We start from the raw sequence: 19957 nt of genomic DNA on the forward strand, positions 1-19957 counted from the left end.
CACTGCCTCCTTGCATAGATAAACAGCTATCTTCCTTAGACAAGCATTTGGAGAACCGCTCCATAGGCAAGTCCTTGCCCCCTAATAGACACAGGTTCAGGATTATTTCTTTCCTGTGACTGATTCATGTCAACCTGATTGAACAGAGCTTTAATATCATCCCCAATAAAAAGATCCTTAGGCAATAACTTCCTTACACCAGCTCTAACTTCATATTTAACACCATTCCATTCAAGGTGGATTTTGGCTAAAGGCACTTACAGTAAACTCATAGAGGATTACAATATTCACACTCTGATCTTATAAATAATCTTCTTTAACAAGTGTGATGTTAGAAGCTGGAACTTGCCCTAAACAGCTTTTACCATTGACTTTTTACATTCTCTACACAAGTAATGAGGTTACCTTCACCTGAGATCACAGCAAAAGCATTTACATAAAAGGTGGCAGTGTTGGGGTATATTTGGTTACACACAGACAACTGCTTAGAGTCAAAAAACATACCAACATTGTTACAAACTGGATAGATTCTATCCCCATCTTTGTTGTTGAGAGGAACTGGCTTTTCAGGATGATACAGTTCCTGTTGTTCCTTTATTCTCTTGAGTTGGAGCTTAAGTCTGTCCACTTTTGCCTTAGCTTCTAGTTCCTGTAATCGAATATATGCCAGTCTCTGTTCATGTTCAAAACACAGGCGTTCTCTTTCCATATCAGTTATTTTTTGCTTTTCCAGAAACGGAAGATATGCCATTCTTTGTTCAAACTGCTACTGGTTTCTCACTGCAAGCATTTTCGCTACGTCTGCTTCCTTATCACTGGTTTCAGAGGGGTAGCCATGTTAGTCTGTATCAGCAAAAACAACGAGGAGTCCTTGTAGCACCTTAGAGACTAACACATTTATTTGGGCATAAGCTTTCATGGCCTAGAACCCACTTCATCGGATGCATGGAGTGAAAATACAGGAGCAGGTATAAATACATGAAAGGATGGGGGGTTGCTTTACTATGTGTGAGGTCAGTCTAATGAGTTAAATCAATTAACAGCAGGATATCAAGGGAGGAAAAATAATTTTTGAAGCGGTAAGAGAGTGGCCCATTACAGACAGTTGATAAGAATGCGTGAGTAACAGTAGGGAGAAACTAGTACTGGGGAAATTAAGTTTAGGTTTTGTAATGACCCAACCACTCCCAGTCTCTATTCAGGCCTAATCTGATGGTATCCAGTTTGCAAATTAATTCCAGTTCTGCAGCTTCACGTTGGAGTCTGTTTTTGAAGGTATCCTGCTGTTAACTGATTTAACTCGTTAGACTGACCTCACACTTGGTAAAGCAACCCCCCATCCTTTCATGTATGTATACCTGCTCCTGTACTTTCACTCCATGCATCCGATGAAGTGGGTTCTACCCACGAAAGCTTATGCCCAAATAAATGTGTTAGTCTCTAAGGTGCCACAAGGACTCCTCGTTGTTTTTCCTTATCACTAGCAATTAACAGATTTTCAATTCCTGCCCTGGGGCTTTTTTCTTAAAAGACAACCCCCTCTGTGAGCACAATTCTTCCAGGCTTTTTCTGTCAGGATCTTAATCATGAATCACTCACTGTAACTGATTTTTAACCCTTACACTCTCCAATATCCAACATTAATTTTTGACAAGCGTGTGGTACTGATCCAAAAACCCAGTTAACCTGTGGTAATGTGTATCCTAGCATGACTACGTCACTGTGGCTGGGGTCCCAGTGGGGGCCAGCTGTGGTCACTCAATTAGGGTGAACTGCAAAGAATGGGGCAGACAATCCCCAAAAAGCTGGTGGATATTCCAATACTCAGATTTACCAAGCCAGCATAAAACAGCTTCTTTATTACCTTACTGGTTACTCAGAAGTCCAAACAACACAGTTCCCTTAAAGTGATCCAGCCTCAGGCCTCCATCCAGGTACCTAAGTCAAATATGATGATTTCTGAAAATCTTATTTCATCATATAAAAGAAAAGGTTCTACCAATCCCAAAGGATCGGACACATTACCTCCCAGGTTATTGAATATTCCAGATCTTACCCAAATACATGCTACAGCCAATTCTTATTAACTAAACTAAATTTTATTAAAAAACAAAAGAGAGAGAGTATGGTTAAAAGATCAATATACATACAGACATGAGTTCAATTCTTAAGATTCAGATTCATAGCAGAGATGGTGAGCTTTATAGTTGCAAAGAGTTCTTTCAGAAATAGTCTATAGGTTATAGTCCAATGTTTATATTTCAGGGTGATCCAGTTAGAACTGGGATCGCAGTCCTTATGGCCTAAGTTTCCACTGTATGAAGCCTCAAGCAGCTCTGAGATGAATAGGATCAGGACCCAAGGATCTTTTATACAATTTCATGTCCTCTTTGACAACTTGGAGTTCCTCGGGGAGGTCCATCTTTGCAGGAGGTCCATCACCAGTACTTAGATATAGAATTAACATAAGGCAATTTCCTTGTTCCTCCACTGTTCACAGATGATTTGCTATACGTTTCAAAGAGAGATGAATACAGAGAGATCCCGTGTTTACAATTAATTTAAATGCTAGGGTGTTCTTTTGAGCTCTGAATTATCAGAATACAGCATAGACAGGGACTGTTGATTACATTGTTGACCATTACCCACATACATGCAAATACACAAAAACACAACAATTACCTACCCACATGTCTTTAAGGGTCGAATTTGAGTTGTTTATTTTGCAGGATGTTTAACCCTTTTTTAGCCAAGAGTCACACCATCATTACCACCAGTTCAGCTCCACCAATGGAAGCAGTGGTGAAAGCATTAGTGTAGACAGGGCTCCAGGTGGCTTCTGGTGATTTAAACACTGAGTTGTCAGTCTTTGCTCAGAACGGGTCTCAGGTTTAAAAAAAAAAAAAAAAAGACAGTGCATCTTATAAATGACTGATATCCCATATAATTTGTCAATGACAGTTTATTTGCAATTCCTAAGAAATAAAATCTTCTAAAATACAGGAAATTGCACTTGCTCGTCTAAAATTTGCCAGGAGGGCGATGACCCACAATTTATTGCCTCCCTATTTTTGCTTTCCTAGCTACAGGCCTGTGTGATTCTAATTGTGACAGATATTGCAATCCCATGCAGCATCTTTGGGGTCCACTGTATGAAATATATTAATGGTTTATGCATGATTGTGTTCTACTCCATGGTGGAGGCTTTCCATGGATCCTCCAGGAACTAAAAACAGTAGGGGAGTAATTATAAGGGGGTGATTACTCTGGAGATTGTAAACAATTCCAAAGAAATGCCACCCCCTGGGGTGTTTGAATATACTGATTGAAACTGGATTTTTCCAGAGATTTGGACAAAGAAAGGGCTTTCGGTATAAAAAGCATTTCGATTTACATGGCTTTCTTTTGATTTGGCAAACAGAAAGGACCCACTTGCGGAAGGTTTGGAGGGCCTTTGGCTTACTAGAACTTCATACGACTGATGGATGACCTCTGGTAAGCTTTTAGCATGCATATAGGAACTCTTATTTTTTATGGTTTCCCTGTAACGTTTTTGCCCTAATAAATGTGTTTGCTTGGAAGAACGGTGTTGTCACTGGTAAAAAATACTAATTGTCTTCTGAGAGAAAGTAACATATAGGCTGGTCTTTAGGCAGAGGGGCTTGCCGGGGATGTGGCACTAATAACATTTGATTTTACATTTAGGATTGTGAAAAAGTAGACATTTTTTGTTACAAGTATAAAAGAAAAGACTAATGATATCCCCCTGTGGTTCCTGTGCCTTTGAAGATTCTCTTGAAATCTGATGATTTTGGGAAATTGTGTTGTCTTGGTCTCTGGTTTTCTTCTGCATTAAGATCTGCATGCATTGAGATTGACTGATGGGGAAGCCCAAGATCTTGTCTTTATAAAACAGCAGTCTGAAGTACCAGCAGACACACTAGCTCCATCTGCACTTTAGATTTGCATTATTACAAGCGAACAGTTCAGCTGAACTTTGTTACTTGTCATAGTGCAGTGTGTTCATCCCGGCTGTTCAGAGTGTCTGAACTCTCCAGTTATTGCAGTAGCAGACATTACGGTTGCCTATCACCAGGAATCCTAGTTTTCTATGATACAAAAACCAAAATTCTCCAATAAAAAACCATAAAAATCCAAGTTTTTCCACGGTTAAAATGAAATGCTGAACTTTAGTTACCCTAGCTACAATATATACACGTATCAGTAGAACACAATGTTCTAGTGATATATTTACAATTTTTAAGCTGACAGCCTGAGCCCTGCCCATTCTCCTGGTTATCTGACCTGTCCCCATTCCCAATTCAATCAGATAATTGGGGTTCCATTGTATATGTTTTTATTTTTCACAAAATGTAAAAACTAATGATTCTCTTTAAAAATGCAGATTCTACGTTTTTCTGTGGCAAACTGGCAGGGATCCTAGAGATCTACCACACCACATTAAGAAGTTGAATTTTGATAGCTCATGACAGCCCAGGTTGTTTGTTTGTTTTTTTACAAATAAGTCTCTACCCTTTAGACTTTGTCTATGCTAGGAAAGTTAGTACCCGTATTTCAGCCATTGCCACAGATGGCACTGGTGATAAAAGTGTAAGTGATACCAAGGATAGAGCTCAGGAGTTTTTAACCACCGTCTTGAAAATCTGTTGAAATAGGTTTTCATGATACAGTGGTGAGCCCTTTCTATATTAATGGCTTAACATAAGCACCAGTCCAGTTGTATCATTGCCACTAGTTGCTATAATGTAAGTTTTGCATTATGTTCAATGTTTCCAGTGTAGCTGCAATGTTTGCAGACAACTCTTTCTCAAAATTTCCTATTATGGCACTTCCTCCAGTGGGAACATTGGGATAGTCAAGGCTCCAAGCAGCCATGGGTGTTTCAGCTTGTCAGCTAAACCTGTTTAAAACATGACATATTGGCAAAAATATGAGCTGCTGACAGTGCCTTGTCTACACTTGGACTCCCATTAGTAGAGCTGCACTGGTGTTACCAATGATAGAAAGCTTTTCAGTAAGACGGTTAGTGTAGACAAGGACCCTTGTCCTAGTCGGCAATCAGCCTGAAATACAAGATCCGAAGTGAGAACGACCTTTGTTCATAATAATTTAGATAAGTATTTCACTGATGATCAAAACAGGTAAAACAGGAAATGGATGATTATATTCTGAAGATCTGCACAATCTAATTTTGCTTTCACAGGAAAGTGAAATGGGTTGTGGGTGGTTCTTGGGAGAGTACCAGTGCTCCCATCTTCTCAAAAGTGGGGAAAGGGAGGAACTGTATAGGTCCCTTATACAAGAGTTGTAAGAGTAGCAGTCCACAGTTGAAGAGGTGCTGAATCAAATATACTTTAAATGTTAACCATATACATTTACCCTTTTAAAATGCCTAAAATAGTAGGTATTCCCAAAAACTATTTTTATTTTTTCTGACAAGAACACAGTCATATGTATTTTCACCTTATGCAACAGAAAGCTTGTATGCATAAAATTACAAGAGAGGTTCTACAGGTAGAATTGAGCGGGGGGAAAGCAATGATACTCTTCTTCCAAGCTCTACCCATATGAGATGTCTAAACTGAGACACTACTCAGTGTAGATCAGGGGTCGGCAACCTTTGGCACGCGGCCCATCAGCGTAATCCGGTGGCGGGCCGCAAGGCATTTTATGTTGACCATATGCAGGTATGTCCCCCTGCAGCTCCAGCACGGCTCGCCACTTCCTGCAGCTCCCATTGGCCAGGAATGGCAAACCGCGGCCACTGGGAGCTGTGGGGGGTCGTGCCTGCGGAAAGTCAACGTAAACAAAATGTCTCGTGGCCTGCCACCAGATTACCCTGATGGGTTGCGTGCCAAAGGTTGCTAACTCCTGGTGCAGATATTAAAAAACGGATCCTGCATGCTCTGTGGAGACAATGCTGGACTCCTCAGCATGGGTTCAGATACATTGCTGGACTTCGTAGCTTTGTCCCTCCTTCTTACATGCTTTGATCATTAGTGAAATGTAACCTATGACATTAAATGACATTAAAACTGTAAACATTAGGCATCTGAGTTAACACCCTTTAAGATGAACAGGGTAGCTCACATTTGATCTTTTATTTCAGGCCCCATGTACACTAAGGCAGCTATCACAGCAGAGGCTCATACTCTATTCACATGTTGATGGTTTTCTTTACAAACAAAAAAGGGCTGGAGACTTTCTTTTATGAAAGTTGACATTTTGTAGCACAAGATGGCCACCTAAAAAAATGCTAGCTTGCCAAGTTGCTCTATGCCTAATTTGAGCCCTAGATGCTGCAGTAGCTCAGAAGAGGGTACAGCAGCCATAGCAGTGTGATCACTAAAAAGGTTGCAAGAGGATTGTGGAACTGCAAGAGGGCCCATTACAACCTCACAGCTATAATTCATAGAATCATAGAATATCAGGGTTGGAGGGGACCTCAGGAGGTCATCTAGTCCAACCCCCTGCTCAAAGCAGGACCAATCCCCAATTAAATCATCCCAGCCAGGGCTTTGTCAAGCCTGACCTTAAAAACTTCTAAGGAAGGAGATTCCACCTCCTCCCTAGATAACGCATTCCAGTGTTTCACCACCCTCCTAGTGAAAAAGTTTTTCCTAATATCCAACCTAAATCTCCCCCACTGCAACTTGAGACCATTACTCCTTGTTCTGTCATCTGCTACCACTGAGAACAGTCTAGAGCCATCCTCTTTGGAACCCCCTTTCAGGTAGTTGAAAGCAGCTATCAAATCCCCCCTCATTCTTCTCTTCCATAGACTAAACATCCCCAGTTCCCTCAGCCTCACCTCATAACTCATGTGTTCCAGTCCCCTAATCATTTTTGTTGCCCTCCGCTGGACTCTTTCCAATTTTTCCACATCCTTCTTGTAGTGTGGGGCCCAAAACTGGACACAGTACTCCAGATGAGGCCTCACCAGTGTTGAATAGAGGGGAATGATCACGTCCCTCGATCTGCTGGCAATGCCCCACAATTCACCACAAATCATGGTAGCAATAGTGAAAGCTGTAGACAGAGCTCAAGCATTTTTACCAGTTTGTTGTCCTAACCCACTCAGAGGCAGACAACATGGTGGTAAAAAAACACTTTAGCCCTGTCTAAATTACAGCTTCTGACAGTGGAGAATTACATCTAAACTGTCCAGCATAGATGAAGCCAAAAGGTGCAGTGATTCAGTACAGGGTACAAAAGTGGGACCCTGACTCCAATTAAGTACAATTGGAATAGTGCGGGCAGTATTTGCGGATTGTTGCAAATACTTATGTGTGGACAGAAGATGTGTTACAATCGCAGCAAGTGCTGTTTTTCTAGTGCAGAGTTAACTTCTGGGAGGGTTTTCAAAGGTAAGAAAATCTCTGTGTGGTTGTGAAGAGAAGGGCTAGAGAGAAATGAAACTACTGCATATATTTTTGGAGGGGTGGGAGGAGTTATCTGAAAGATCATCTGACCTGTTTTAGATTCACACAGCATTGTTAGTCATGGTTTGCTGTTTCTCAAATCCCCATCATACTTCACCTGAATGATGAGAGGAAAGCCTTTCAATTCCATCTTTCTTCCTCCCTGGCCTACAACACGTCAGAGAGACCTGCATAAACTACTTCCATAATAAAATTAAATACCAGAAATCAGCCTGATCTCTGCATTATTACAAACTTGGTCAGTGATGGGCAGCACAGTCTTAAAAAACTAACCTTTTGTACAGACTTTCATTCTACACCAGCCAGAGCAGCTAGACCCAATTTTTTAACAAGGCAACTTTGAAAGTGGTAAATGGGAAAGGTATTGAACATCTTGGATTTTTCATTTTTAAATGCTCTTTGGTCTTAAGAAGAAGGAGGGTGTCATTTGATAGTTAGCTGAACTGCAACAGATTAACATTTAGTGAGCTGAGCGAAAACTCTGAATTCTCTAAGGATACCAATATCTGTAAGCTCTTTACGGTTTTGTCCTTATTGTTAGAAAATAAACTGTCTTCCTGGACTGCAACTGAAACACAACTTCCAAAAGGTAACTGACCCAAGTGATGATAAATTGGCCTCAGGTCCCATGATCTGTGACTAGAATAACTAGAGCATACAGTGCTCATAGATGACATTTACAATTCAGTAGACATGTCTTTGGTTGTTTTTATTTCTAATACTCCCTGTTCCCTCCATATGAACTGGATTCTGCTTCCAACATAGGATTTTTTACTAGTCTTCTCATCCTCTTTGAAGAGAGACAAATAAACGTTAACAGATTATCTGTATAAAATCACTACAGTTACCCTTTGTAGATATTACAAGTTACATGCCAAATGCAAAGAAGATGCCGACAAATGCTGTAACCCCGCCCCTATTCATTCTGATCTCAAAATACTGCATAATCCTCAAAAACAGCAGAAAAAGCCACCAGCAAATTTCAAATACCCCCACACCCCCCAACTCTGGGCTGGGAACAGGAATTAGACTCAGCTGAAAAGACTATTTTTTTGTTTCTGAAAGTTTTACGCCCTACAGCCGCTGCCTTAACTATAAACACATTCTGGCCAAAAGAAATAAAAATTATACTGCCTGACAAAGACAGTGCAATTTACAGGAGCCCCTTGCAAACCTCAAGCATAAGGTCCCATTCTGCCTCTAGAGGACCACACAAGGGAGAGCACAGACTGGTGTATTAGGTACATAGGAATTGCCAGATTGTCTCAGAACAGTGGTCCATCTAGTCCAGTTTATGTCTCTAACAGTGGACTGTACCAATAGCTTCAGAAGAAGGTCCAAGAAACCCTTCAGGGGGCAGCTATAGAACAGCCTGCCTACAGGAAAGGCTGCTACTTAACCCTCATTAATTAGAGCAGTGGTTTTCAAACTTTTTTTCTGGCGACCCAGTTGAAGAAAATTGTTGATACCAGCGACCCAACGGAGCTGGGGATGAGGGGTGTGGGAGGGGCTCAGGGCTGGGGCCGATAGTTGGGGTGCGGGAGTGAAGGCTTCAGGGTGGGGCCAGGGATGAAGGATTTGGGCAGCAGGAGGGGGTAAGGGCTCTGGGCTGGGGGTGCAGGCCCTGGAGTGGGGCAAGGGATGAGGGGTTTGGGGTGCAGGAGCAGGCTCCTGGTTTGGGATGCTCAGGGCTGGGATTGCGGTGTGGGAGGGTCAGGACTCTGGGCTGGGGGTGCAGGCTCTGGGGTGGGGCCAGGGATGAGGGGTTTGGCGTGCAGGAAGGAGCTCTATGTTTGTGGGGCTCAGGGCTAGGGATTGGGGCGCAGGGTTGGGGCATGGGCTTACCTCAGACAGCTCCTGGGCAGCGGCGCAGTGGGGGTGCTAAGGCAGGCTTCCTGCCTGTCTTGGCACTGCGGACCACGCTGCGCCCCAGAAGCAGCCACCAGCAGGTCTGGCTCCTAGGCGGAGGTACACAAGCAGCTCTGCAAGGCTCTCACCCGCAGGTACCGCCCTCCCCCCCAGCTTCTATTGACTGGTTCCCAACTAATGGGAGTGGGGAGCTGGTGCTCAGGCTGGGGGCAATGCGCGGAGCACCGTGGCCTCCCCGCCTAGGAGCCAAACCTGCTGCTGGCCACTTCTGGGGTGCAGCGTTGGACCAGGTAGGGACTAGCCTGCCTTAGCCGGGCAGCACTGCTGACGTGACTTTTAACGGCCCTGTCGGCAGTGCTGACCAGAGCCGCTGTGACCCAGTGCCTTACATTCTATGACCCAGTACTAGGTCGCGACCCACAGTTTGAAAACCACTGCATTAGAGGTTAGCTTATGCCCTGAAACATGAGAGTTTATATCCTTTCAAAAACTTGAAGTTGTGACCCGGGATGTTTTTATTTTCAATATAAATATACAATCCCATTTTAAATTCTGATAATTTCTTGGGTGCATGTGGAGGTGAATAGAGGGAGGAGTACTTTCTCCTTTCCCCTACTGGTGACCTGCAGCGGTCTACAGAAAAAGGAATCATTCCTACACGCTTCCTAAGATGTGCAGAAATTTATTCCTGCCCCTCCAGCCCTCTGGTTTTGGGAGTGGAAGGAGAAGTTGGTGTACCAGTACGCATTGGAAATGGCACTAAAAGGGCCTGATCTGCATGGTATGTGTCTAAGGTAGGGGTGGGCAATAATTTTTGCAGGGCTTACCACTCCATGAATTTTGGTAAGTCATCACGGGTCTGCACATTTCTACTATATTAATGGAGGGGGTGCGAGGTCTGGGAGGGAGTTTTGGTGCAGGAAGGAGCGCCAGGCTGGTGCAGAGTATTGGGGTGCAGGAGAGGGTAAGGGGTGTGGGCTCTGGGAGGGAGTTTGGTACAGGAGGGGGCTCCAGGCTGGGGATTGGGGTGCAGAGTCTGGGAGTTTGGGTGCAGGAGGGGGTTTTGACCTGGGGCAGGGGGTTGGGGCGCGGGAGGGGGTGCGAGGTGCAGGCTCTGGCTGCAGGGCCGTCATTAGGCATATGCAGCAGTATAGTGCACCACGAAATTTGGGGCACCAAATTGCCCCAAATTTCATGGTGTCCTAGGCAGCTATGTGCTGCATACGCGGCAGCACCAGACCCGCGACCAGCCCTATCCCTCGGCCGGCCCCGCGCAGGTTGTGCCCACTGCAAGGGGCAGGGCCGTCCCTAGGGGGGTGTGGGGCCCTGGACAACTCCCTCCGCCCTGCCTCTTAACCTTCCTCCCTGCTCTGCCCCCGGCCCGCCCCCATTCCACCTCTTCCCCCAGCGACCCCGCACTCACCGGCAGCGGCGGGAAGCGGAGCAACCTGGTCGCAGCCCGCTCTACTCCGCCAGCTCCCAGCCGCAGTGCTCCGCTTCCTGCCACCGGTGAGTACAGGGAAAGGATCGCCCCCTGCACCCACCAGCGGCGGGAAGCAGAGCGACGCAGCCCCAGCCCACTCCACTTCCCTTGTCCCAGCCCCAGCCATGTCGCTCAGGTTGGGGAAAGGACTTCCCCCGGCTCTCACCACGCCTGGAACCTCAGGGGTTCACGAACCACAGTTTGGGAACCACTAGTCTAAGGTTTCAGAGTGGTAGCCATGTTAGTCTGTATCAGGAAAAAAAAACGAGGAGTACTTGTGGCACCTTAGAGACTAACAAATTAATTTGGGCATAAGCTTTCGTGGGTTAAAACCCACTTAATCGGATGCATGCAGTGGAAAATACAGTAGGAAGATATATATACACAGAGAATATGAAAAAATGGGTGTTGCCATACCAACTGTAACAAGACCAATTAATTAAGGTGCGCTATTATCAGTAGGAGAAAAACTGCAGGAGATTTACAGTATCACACTCCTCTACTATGCACTTTAGGAAGTGCAGGGGAAGGTAGCACAGGCACTGTGGACCTTAGAAGATCCACATCTCATTAATGCACCTGTCCTGTTGATCTTCTAGGAGCTGTGCCAGTAACTCTTGGAAAGTTACTCACAATGCAGCAGCAAATACACTGCACTTGTGCATTCAAAACCACATGGCACCCTACTGACCACTGGTGCAGTTATAGTGGTGTAAGTTGCAACAGCACAGTTCTCTAGTGAGTAAGCACCAAATGAAAGTTATAATTTTGATGAATCAGTCGTGCAAGAAACTAACTGGGTACCTCTGCATTCAGAAGCAGTAGAATTTCCTACCAAAGCTTATTCCAAACCGTCTTTCCCATCTGCTGATGAGAAGTTTGTTCCAACTGCCCCCAACCAATTTCTTCACTTTTTCCTTACTCCTATTGCCCTTCGTACTTTGCTCTTTCCTTCCCTCCCCAATCACTCTCACATTCCTCTCTTCAGTGTCTCTACTCCTTTCTTTCATCCTTCTGATCAGAGAATCCCCATCTAAGAGAGAACCACTTACTAAATAAGTAAATAAATCAAAAACAACAATCCCCAGCCAAACTGGGGGCCAGAAGATCATGAAATGAACATGACATTTTCAAACCATCTCATTGTTCATTCTCCTTGTAGCCTCCTCCTCCTCTCTCTCTTTCTTCCTGTTTAAACTTCAACATCTTCTTATCAGGATGGGAGGCCTCACATCAAGGCCAAGAGACAGGGAGTTAGAGACTGACAAAAACCAGATACTGGGAGTCAAGGCAGGCTGGAGACAAAGAGGAGGATTTTCACAGGGATTCAGTATCTAAGGATCACTCCTCCTGGTGTATGATGTGCTGGCATTTAGACAATGGTAGGCCCCAAACCAAAATGGAGTCACATGTGCTAACTTTTCCTTAACAATACAAATGGTGTAAAAGTGGAGACTCAGGCCTCAGAGGTGCATGGTGCAAACGGCTTTTCCTCCTCAGAGTACTTACTTGAGGGCAGGCCACCTTAGCTTTTAAAACCAGATGAAAGTCATGGACACTGATTGACCCAGATCCCCAAAGATAATTAGGCTCCTAACTTCCATTGATTTCAGTGGAAGTTGGGCACCCACATATCTTTATGAATCTGGGTCATTCAAACTAACTAGCACAAGACTACTCTGTCAAGCAGTCAATTATTCTTAATCAGGACTTTCTGTAATGCTCACAGTTTATACATTCCCAGGAGGCACTTATATATGTTGAATAATAACCTATGTTTCTTACACAATTTATTTTAGATTAGTTTATAAGTTCTCTGCAAGTAAGAAATAGAAGAGGTGGGAAGAGTGATTGTTTCAGGAAAAGGTGCAGAGCTGTATGAATAAAAGGACCAAACACTTTGAGACAGTCTGTACAAGTGTACAATTGTATGGTAGAAGGTCAAGGACATTATCTAGGTCTGACAGGTTGTAATACTGTAACTAAATTACCCATTACAAAGCTAACTAGAATTAGTATTAGTGGAAGTGTTTAGGCAATATTTACACACACCAGTTTAACCAAAAGTTGGATTTTAAATGTATTTAGTTAAACCAATGCAAACCCCTTTGTGTACATTATTAAGGGCATAGGTAGAGCCCTTACTGATATAGCCTAAATTGATCCACGCCATTTTTAAACTGCTTTAAGAGTGCCCATATAGGGTTTTGCATCAGTTAAACTAAATTGATTTAAAAACATCTTTAGTTAAATTGGTCCAAGTTTGTGTGTAGACAAGTCCTTTGAATAATGGCACAAACAATTATTTGGATGTCCCCGATGCAGAATGTTGTACTTTGGTAATGCATAACACAAGAAAGACTGCTGGGAACCAAACCATTTAACAATGGTCTATCTGCAGAAGCAAGCTTTGATGGCTTCTTTATAAGAGTGCCATAAGGACTGTTAGAGAGACATGATGAGTGAGATAAGTGTGACATTCTATACCTTGGGGGAGTGTCCTGTAACCCCCATATTCCTCATCTGTATATAACTGTGATATTACATTAAAGCATGCCTTGTAAGGTATCAGGGGAAAGGTTATGGTCTGCTGAAAGACACTGTTCTATCTAAATATGTGTATCATCAATGCATATGAAATTATAAGAATTGTGTTGTACAGTTTTCACTAAAACATGGTGTGGGTTTGGGAGGCACTCAGATACTAGCCCTACAGTGACAATGACAAGGGAGGTAACCAACACCTGGGTGGGTGCTGTTGAACAGACATCACCAGCAATTGTCCAGCAAGGGAGCTACAATGCAATGACTCACGTGCATAAGGCCACACCAGGGTAACTGCTCAACCTTGCCTGGGGACTCAGCAATGCCCACCAGACATGCCTGGCCTTGTGTTCTCCAAGCACATGGACTAAGAGTATAAAACAGGACACGAGGGCCCATGCTTCGCCTTTCGCCTGCCCCCACCTATGCTGCAAGCCACAAGGACACAGAGAAGATTTAAGACTCCTCTCCAAGAGGAGATTGGCCCAGGTTTCAAGCGTGAAATCTGTGTACTATGAACTGCAATATCCAGTGGGGTGAGAAAACCGCTTAATGTAGATGTTGGCCAGTCTAATAGGGTTGAGAGTTTAGACTGCATGCTTATATTTTCTTTTCTTTTGGTAACTAACTCTGACTTTTTGCTTATAACTTATAATCTCTTAAAATCTATCTTTTGTAGCCAATAAATTTATTTTACTGTTTATCTTTACCAGTGAGTTTGTATGAAGTGTGTGGCAAAACGGCTCAGGTTTGCAAAGGTTGGTGTATATCCACTGTCCATTGATGAAGTGGTGAACCAATTAATAAATCTGCTTTGCTCGTCTTGAGCAGTACAAGACGGTATATTCCTGAGGTGCAAGGCTGGGAGCTGGGGGGATTTGGCTAGTGCCTTTCCCTGTCTGATTCATGAGTGGCTCTGGGAGGATTCATGCAATATAGCTGGGTGTGGAGCTCCACATGCGGTTGTGCTGAGTAATAATAGCGTCTGGAGGGGTTTGCTGCATGTCACTAGCAAAGCATTGTGAGAGACAGCCCAGGCTGGAAGGTTTAGGGGGCACAGTGGTCCCACAGTCCCAGGCTGCACCCCAGGAAACCCGTCACAATAATATCTTTTATTGGACCAACTTCTGTTGGTGAGAGAGACAAGCTTTTGAGCTTACACAGATCTTTTCTTCAGGTCTGGGAAACTTACAGAGCATCACAGCTAATATAAGGTGAAACAGATTGTTTAGCATCTATTCCACCCTACACTCTTGAGTAAATTTCCCAGACCTAAAGAAAAACTCTGTGTAAGCTTAAGGGCTTGTCTCTATCACCAAAAGAAGTTGGTCCAATAAAAGATATTACCTCACCCACTGTGTCTTTAATAACCTGGGACGCACACGGCTACAATGACACTGCATATAGTGATTATTAGACAGTTTGCAACTTTATACAGCAAGAATTAAACATTATCTTTAGTGAATAAGTTGTATGGGGCAGGGATTTTGTCTTCATCCTTGTTATAAAGCTCCCAGTACTCTGTTAGCACCATACCAGTACTAATTTAAAATAAGGGCCCCACAAAAGTGAAATTTCACTCTGTAAATATTTAAAATAATTAAAAGGCAGAATATGTCACTTTTAATTTTCTTTGTTTTTAATAATATTGGGGGGGGGGGTCCTTAATGAAGCTGCAATAGTGTACTAATTATCAGTGGTGAAACTGCTAGTATGCAGCACCTAGATTCCACAGTGATTTGCACAGGTTGTAAATATAAATAGATACATTGTGTGCTTACCATAAGAAATGGGGTGTGTGTGTGTCTGTCAGAGTTTTATATAACACCTGAGAATAAAAAGGAAATGCAGCAACAATTTTTCTAACCATGAGACCTCATTGAAGAGTGGCCTAAAAAGCAAGATTGAGATTTAGAGGAAAGAGAGGGGGAGCAGGTTGTATTCCTGAGAAACCCACATATTCACCTGCTGTTTTCCCCTCATCATTTGCTCTGTAGGCAAGTCCTGAGGTCTTAAAAGTAATTGCTAAAATTTCCTTTATTTAAAATGTCGCTCATTAAGAAAGTCAGGAGAACATTTTTGTTGGTGACCCAGGGGATCAACAGCTATCCTATTATGCAGCCACAGACTCCAGTATATGGTACAATGTGCACCAGACAATAACACTGAGTAGGCATCAGAGTAGCAGCTGTGTTAGTCTGTATCCGCAAAAAGAAAAGGAGTACTTGTGGCACCTTAGAGACTAACAAATTTATTTGAGCATAAGCTTTCGTGAGCTAAAGCTCACTTCATCGGATGCATGCAGTAGAAAATACAGTGGGGAGATTTTATATACACAGAGAGCATGAAACAATGGGTGTTACCATACACACTGTAACGAGAGTGATCAGGAAAGGTAAGCTATTACCAGTGCGGGGGGGGTGGGGGGGGGGGGGGGGCGGGGAGGAGGAACCTTTGGTAGTGATAATCAAGGTGGGCCATTTCCAGCAGTTGACAAGAACGTGTGAGGAAGAGTGTGTGGCGGGGGGGCAAATAAACATGGGGAAATAGTTTTACTTTGTGTAATGACCCATCCACTCCCAGTCTTTATTCAAGCCTAAGTTAATTGTGTCCAGTTTGCAAATTAATTCCAATTCAGCAGTTTCTCATTGGAGTCTGTTTTTGAAGTTTTTTTGTTGAAGAATTGCCACTTTTAGGTCTGTAATCGAGTGACCAAAGAGATTGAAGTGTTCTCCGACTGGTTTTTGAATGTTCTAATTCTTGACGTCTGATTTGTGTCCATTTATTCTTTTACGTAGAGACTGTCCAGTTTGGCCAATGTACATGGCAGAGGGGCATTGCTGGCACATGGTGGCATATATCACATTGGTAGATGTGCAGGTGAATGAGCCTCTGATAGTGTGGCTGATGTGATTAGGCCCTATGATGGTGTCCCCTGAATAGATATGTGGACACACTTGGCAACGGTCTTTGTTGCAAGGATAGGTTCCTGGGTTAGTGTTTTTGTTGTGTGGTGTGCGGTTGCTGGTGAGTATTTGCTTCAGGTTGGGGGGCTGTCTGTAAGCAAGGACTGGCCTGTCTCCCAAGATCTGTGAGAGTGATGGGTCGTCCTTCAGGATAGGTTGTAAATCCTTGATGATGTGTTTGAGAGGTTTTACTGGGAGTGGATGGGTCATTACACAAAGTAAAACTACTTCCGCATGTTTATCCCGCCCCGCCCCCCCAACTGTTCTTGTCAACTGCTGGAAATGGCCCACCTTGATTATCACTACAAAAGGTTCCCCCCTCATCCCCCCGCTGGTAATAGCTCACCTTACCTGATCACTCTCTTAGAGTGTGTATGATAACACCCATTGTTTCATGTTCTCTCTGTATATAAAATCTTCCCACTGTGTTTTCTACTGCATGCATCCGATGAAGTGAGCTTTAGCTCACGAAAGCTTATGCTCAAATAAATTTATTAGTCTCTAAGGTGCCACAAGTACTCCTTTTCTTTTTACTGAGTAGGCACAATTTCAGTCTATTTTACACTTGAGCTGTAGCGCACGAAAGCTTATGCTCAAATAAATTGGTTAGTCTCTAAGGTGCCACAAGTACTCCTTTTCTTTTTGCAAATACAGACTAACACGGCTGTTACTCTGAAACCTGTCACTAAATGAATTAAACAGCTTCTTAAAACACAATGTGTCCCTGCCCCCAAAGCGGGGCCCCTCATTCCCAGGGCTACAGCCTCAAAGCATCTCTCCAGACCCACACAATTAACAGACTGATCTGAGCAGAAGGTATTTCAGCCTGATAAGAAACAGAGGGGTTGGGGATACTGGCAACCTGGCTGTTCCAGAGTGAGGAAGGAGAGTATATGCGATGGGGAGGCGCTCTCTTCAGTTCTGGGGACACTGCTTAGATTCCCCCAGAACTGCCCTGCCCGCATCCAGGTACGTAGTGCAGAAAAAATGTTCCATCTATCCAGCTTCGTCTAAGAGCTAGAACCTGCTTCTGGACCGGGAGCTGTGTTGCTGCGGCAGCCCCCTCGGAGCAGTCTCTCCCCCCAGGGAATCGTGAACAAAGGCTCCAGCCAGAGGCCGGGGCGCTGCCTGGCCCGGAATAGACATCACGTCATCCCGCTCGAAGCCATTAGGCAGCAGCGGCTCCATAGCTGCAGCTGCAACTCAGGCTCCCCGCACCTGCTCCCCCACAACTCGCGGGGATGGAGATCAGGCCGAAGGGCAGCGCCAGCTTCAGTCCCAGCCTCCCTCGCTACCTGCTATCTCAGTGCTGATGCTGTGCCCCGAAGCGGAGAGAGACCCTGCCCCACTCCTCCCCATCACAGCCGTAGGGAGACAGCTCCCTTGACTGCATTCTACCCACCCAAAACGGGGAGCAGAGGGGCCCCTAGCCACTGCAACCCCCCCCGACAGGGAGTAACAAGAACTCTGCCCACAGCACCCCGTCCGATGGGAGGGCAGCAGGGACTCGCCCCCGCCCCGTTTTCCTATTCCCACACGCGGAGTCTACATTCTCGGTATCTGGCAGAGCGTTTCGCAGCATCTTTGCCCCTCGCATCGGCCTGGGCGAGTCCCTGGCACCGACCCAGACTGCCGGAGGTGGACACTGATCGTGTTGCTCTAGAGGGGAGGTTAAGACCTAGGCATGCTGAGAGCGGTGCTATTGCTGGGTATGGCCCGGTATACGGAATGAGGAAAGTGTTGGACACGGCCCAATCGCGATTGGCAGGGGGGTGGCGCTGGGCCCGGCCCCTGGGATGCACGGGCATGTCACTGGGCACGACACAGTCTCGATGGGGCTGGGAGGGCAGGCCACGGCACGACACGGTCTCGATGGGGGAGGGGAGGCGCTGGGCACGGCCTGGTCTCTACAGAGCTGGGTAGGACCCGGTGACCTAGCTCCACTCACCTAAACCGGGTCGGACGCTGGCGATCTCAGCCATGGTGCAGCTGAACGGATGCAGTCGGGGTGCGGGATCCTGTTCGCTGGGCTCCCCCGGTACCAGCCTCCGCCCTGAGGATGCTCCGAGCCTGGGATGCAGAAGCTGCCGACTGGCCCTGATGCAGCACAGACTCCGCCCACAAAGACCGATCTGGGGATTAGGCTCCGCCCCTCTCCAACGTCACCCGAAGAGGAAACTCCGCCCAAACGCCGACGCCACCACCCGACAGCGGCGGGGCGGGCAGTGGATTCGCTTACCCTATAGTACCCACATTGGCAACAGGCGGGCGTATCCAGCACTAGGGTTGCGAGGCGGAGGAGTGTATTCCACCGGCAAGCGGGGCAGGGAGACAGGGTATCCCACACTGGGTGTATAGCCGGCGAGGGCTTGGGAGGTGGTCTACCCCACACTGGGGTGGCGCTTTTTATATACTGCAGCAGGGCTGGAGGGGGTAGGGAGTTGGTTTATCCCACATCAGGGTGGTGGTCTGTGCATCCAGGGCGGGCTTCTGCACTGGGCTGGGCTAAGGAAATGGTGCATCCCTCCCTGTGTGTTATCTTGCACGGGGTGTTGTAAGGGTGTATCTTTCCCGCGGAGCTGGAAGGGGACATGTCCCAAACCGGATCATTCCAGTTGCAGCAAACTGAGGGCAATGACCCTATTACGCAATGAATCTGATCTAACAGCCAAAGAGAGAGTGGGCGGGTGGAGGGTGTGTGTATGCGAAAGAGACATCAAGAGATCGAGGACTTAAGATAAAGCGAAGAAGGGTTAGGTCAGCGCACTGGCCTGGGCTTTGGGAGAGGCCTGCTCCGCTCCAGGCTCCCGCTGTGTGAGTTCGGGCAAGACAGTTGCTCGGTGACGCAGAGGCTGTAAGGGCCAATTCACTGTCGCCTGCGAGCCGCACCCGAGCAGGCTCCCAAAAGCCTCTTGGGGGTAACGCACACGGCCTGCCCGAGGCAGATGTTCCAGCCTCTGATTCCCCGCTCTCTGGATTCCCGCCTCTTCTGTTCCCACACGACGCACGCGTGGGGCAGAGGGACTAAGTCTCCGCAGGAGACGCTCCCATAGCGGCGGAGAGACTGAAAACAACAAACATGGCGACTCCTCAGCTCTGCCCCCTACGAAGGGGGCGGGGCCCCACCGTCTCTTCACCAAACTAACATGGCGGGGGTCTCAGCTACGTACCCAAGAACCAGGGCAGCGACCCCAGCTCGGTCTGTAGCAATTATGGCGGCTCCCCTTTTCTCCCCCTCCCCCATAAAGTTGGCGGTCATACTTTCGCCCCGCCCCCATGCCCGGCACAATCATGGCAGCGCCCTACTTACCTTCCGCCCGGAACCATGGCGGCTCGTTTTCCTTTGCTCCCAAACAAACATGGCGGTGCCGGCGCGCGCTGCTCTCCACACGGGAGCCCGGACGTAATTTCCGTTTCCCGTTGGAGGAAGCGGCGGCAAGCGGGACGGGAAGATGGAGCTGAAGAGTCTGGTCGGCGTGGGGGTTACGGCTTCCCGGTTCGTGGCCTTGTGGGACGCTCAGATTCCTGCTATTATAAACCGGGCGCACCGCCAGCCGGGCTCCTGGGTCTGACCGCTGAGGCCGGGCCGCCCGGGAGGGGTTGTCGTGGGTTTAGCTAGGGGGGAGGGCCCC

The 19957-nt window shown here is 46.2% G+C and overlaps 3 protein-coding genes across 19 annotated transcripts in view; 2 read left to right on the top strand and 1 right to left on the bottom strand.

The window, feature by feature from the left end:
- RIT1 (Ras like without CAAX 1) overlaps window positions 1-3581 on the top strand; it is a 71871-nt gene extending 68290 nt beyond the window's left edge. The window contains exon 8 of the transcript XR_005223044.2: window positions 3422-3581. The gene's annotated coding sequence lies outside the window, so the exon portion shown is untranslated. The remainder of the gene's footprint in view (window positions 1-3421) is intronic.
- SYT11 (synaptotagmin 11) overlaps window positions 1-19734 on the bottom strand; it is a 42682-nt gene extending 22948 nt beyond the window's left edge. For 3 of the 5 annotated variants that reach the window (XM_043534998.1, XM_037883330.2, XM_037883332.2), the window contains exon 1: window positions 18274-18902. In XM_043534998.1, coding sequence (XP_043390933.1) covers window positions 18274-18307 — 34 coding nt within the window. In that variant the 5' untranslated portion in view covers window positions 18308-18902. Of the gene's footprint in view, window positions 1-18273; window positions 18903-19635 lie in introns of those variants that run through there. The other 2 variants (XM_027830242.2, XM_027830241.2) reach the window with 1 other exon arrangement.
- LOC102944330 (GON-4-like protein) overlaps window positions 19122-19957 on the top strand; it is a 48064-nt gene continuing 47228 nt past the window's right edge. For 10 of the 13 annotated variants that reach the window (XM_037883319.1, XM_037883324.1, XM_037883322.1 and 7 more), the window contains exon 1: window positions 19680-19821. The gene's annotated coding sequence lies outside the window, so the exon portion shown is untranslated. Of the gene's footprint in view, window positions 19140-19391; window positions 19525-19679; window positions 19822-19957 lie in introns of those variants that run through there. The other 3 variants (XM_037883320.2, XM_043534992.1, XM_037883321.2) reach the window with 2 other exon arrangements.

This window comes from Chelonia mydas, chromosome 24 (assembly GCF_015237465.2).
Source record: "Chelonia mydas isolate rCheMyd1 chromosome 24, rCheMyd1.pri.v2, whole genome shotgun sequence".
Classification (NCBI taxonomy): domain Eukaryota; kingdom Metazoa; phylum Chordata; order Testudines; family Cheloniidae; genus Chelonia; species Chelonia mydas.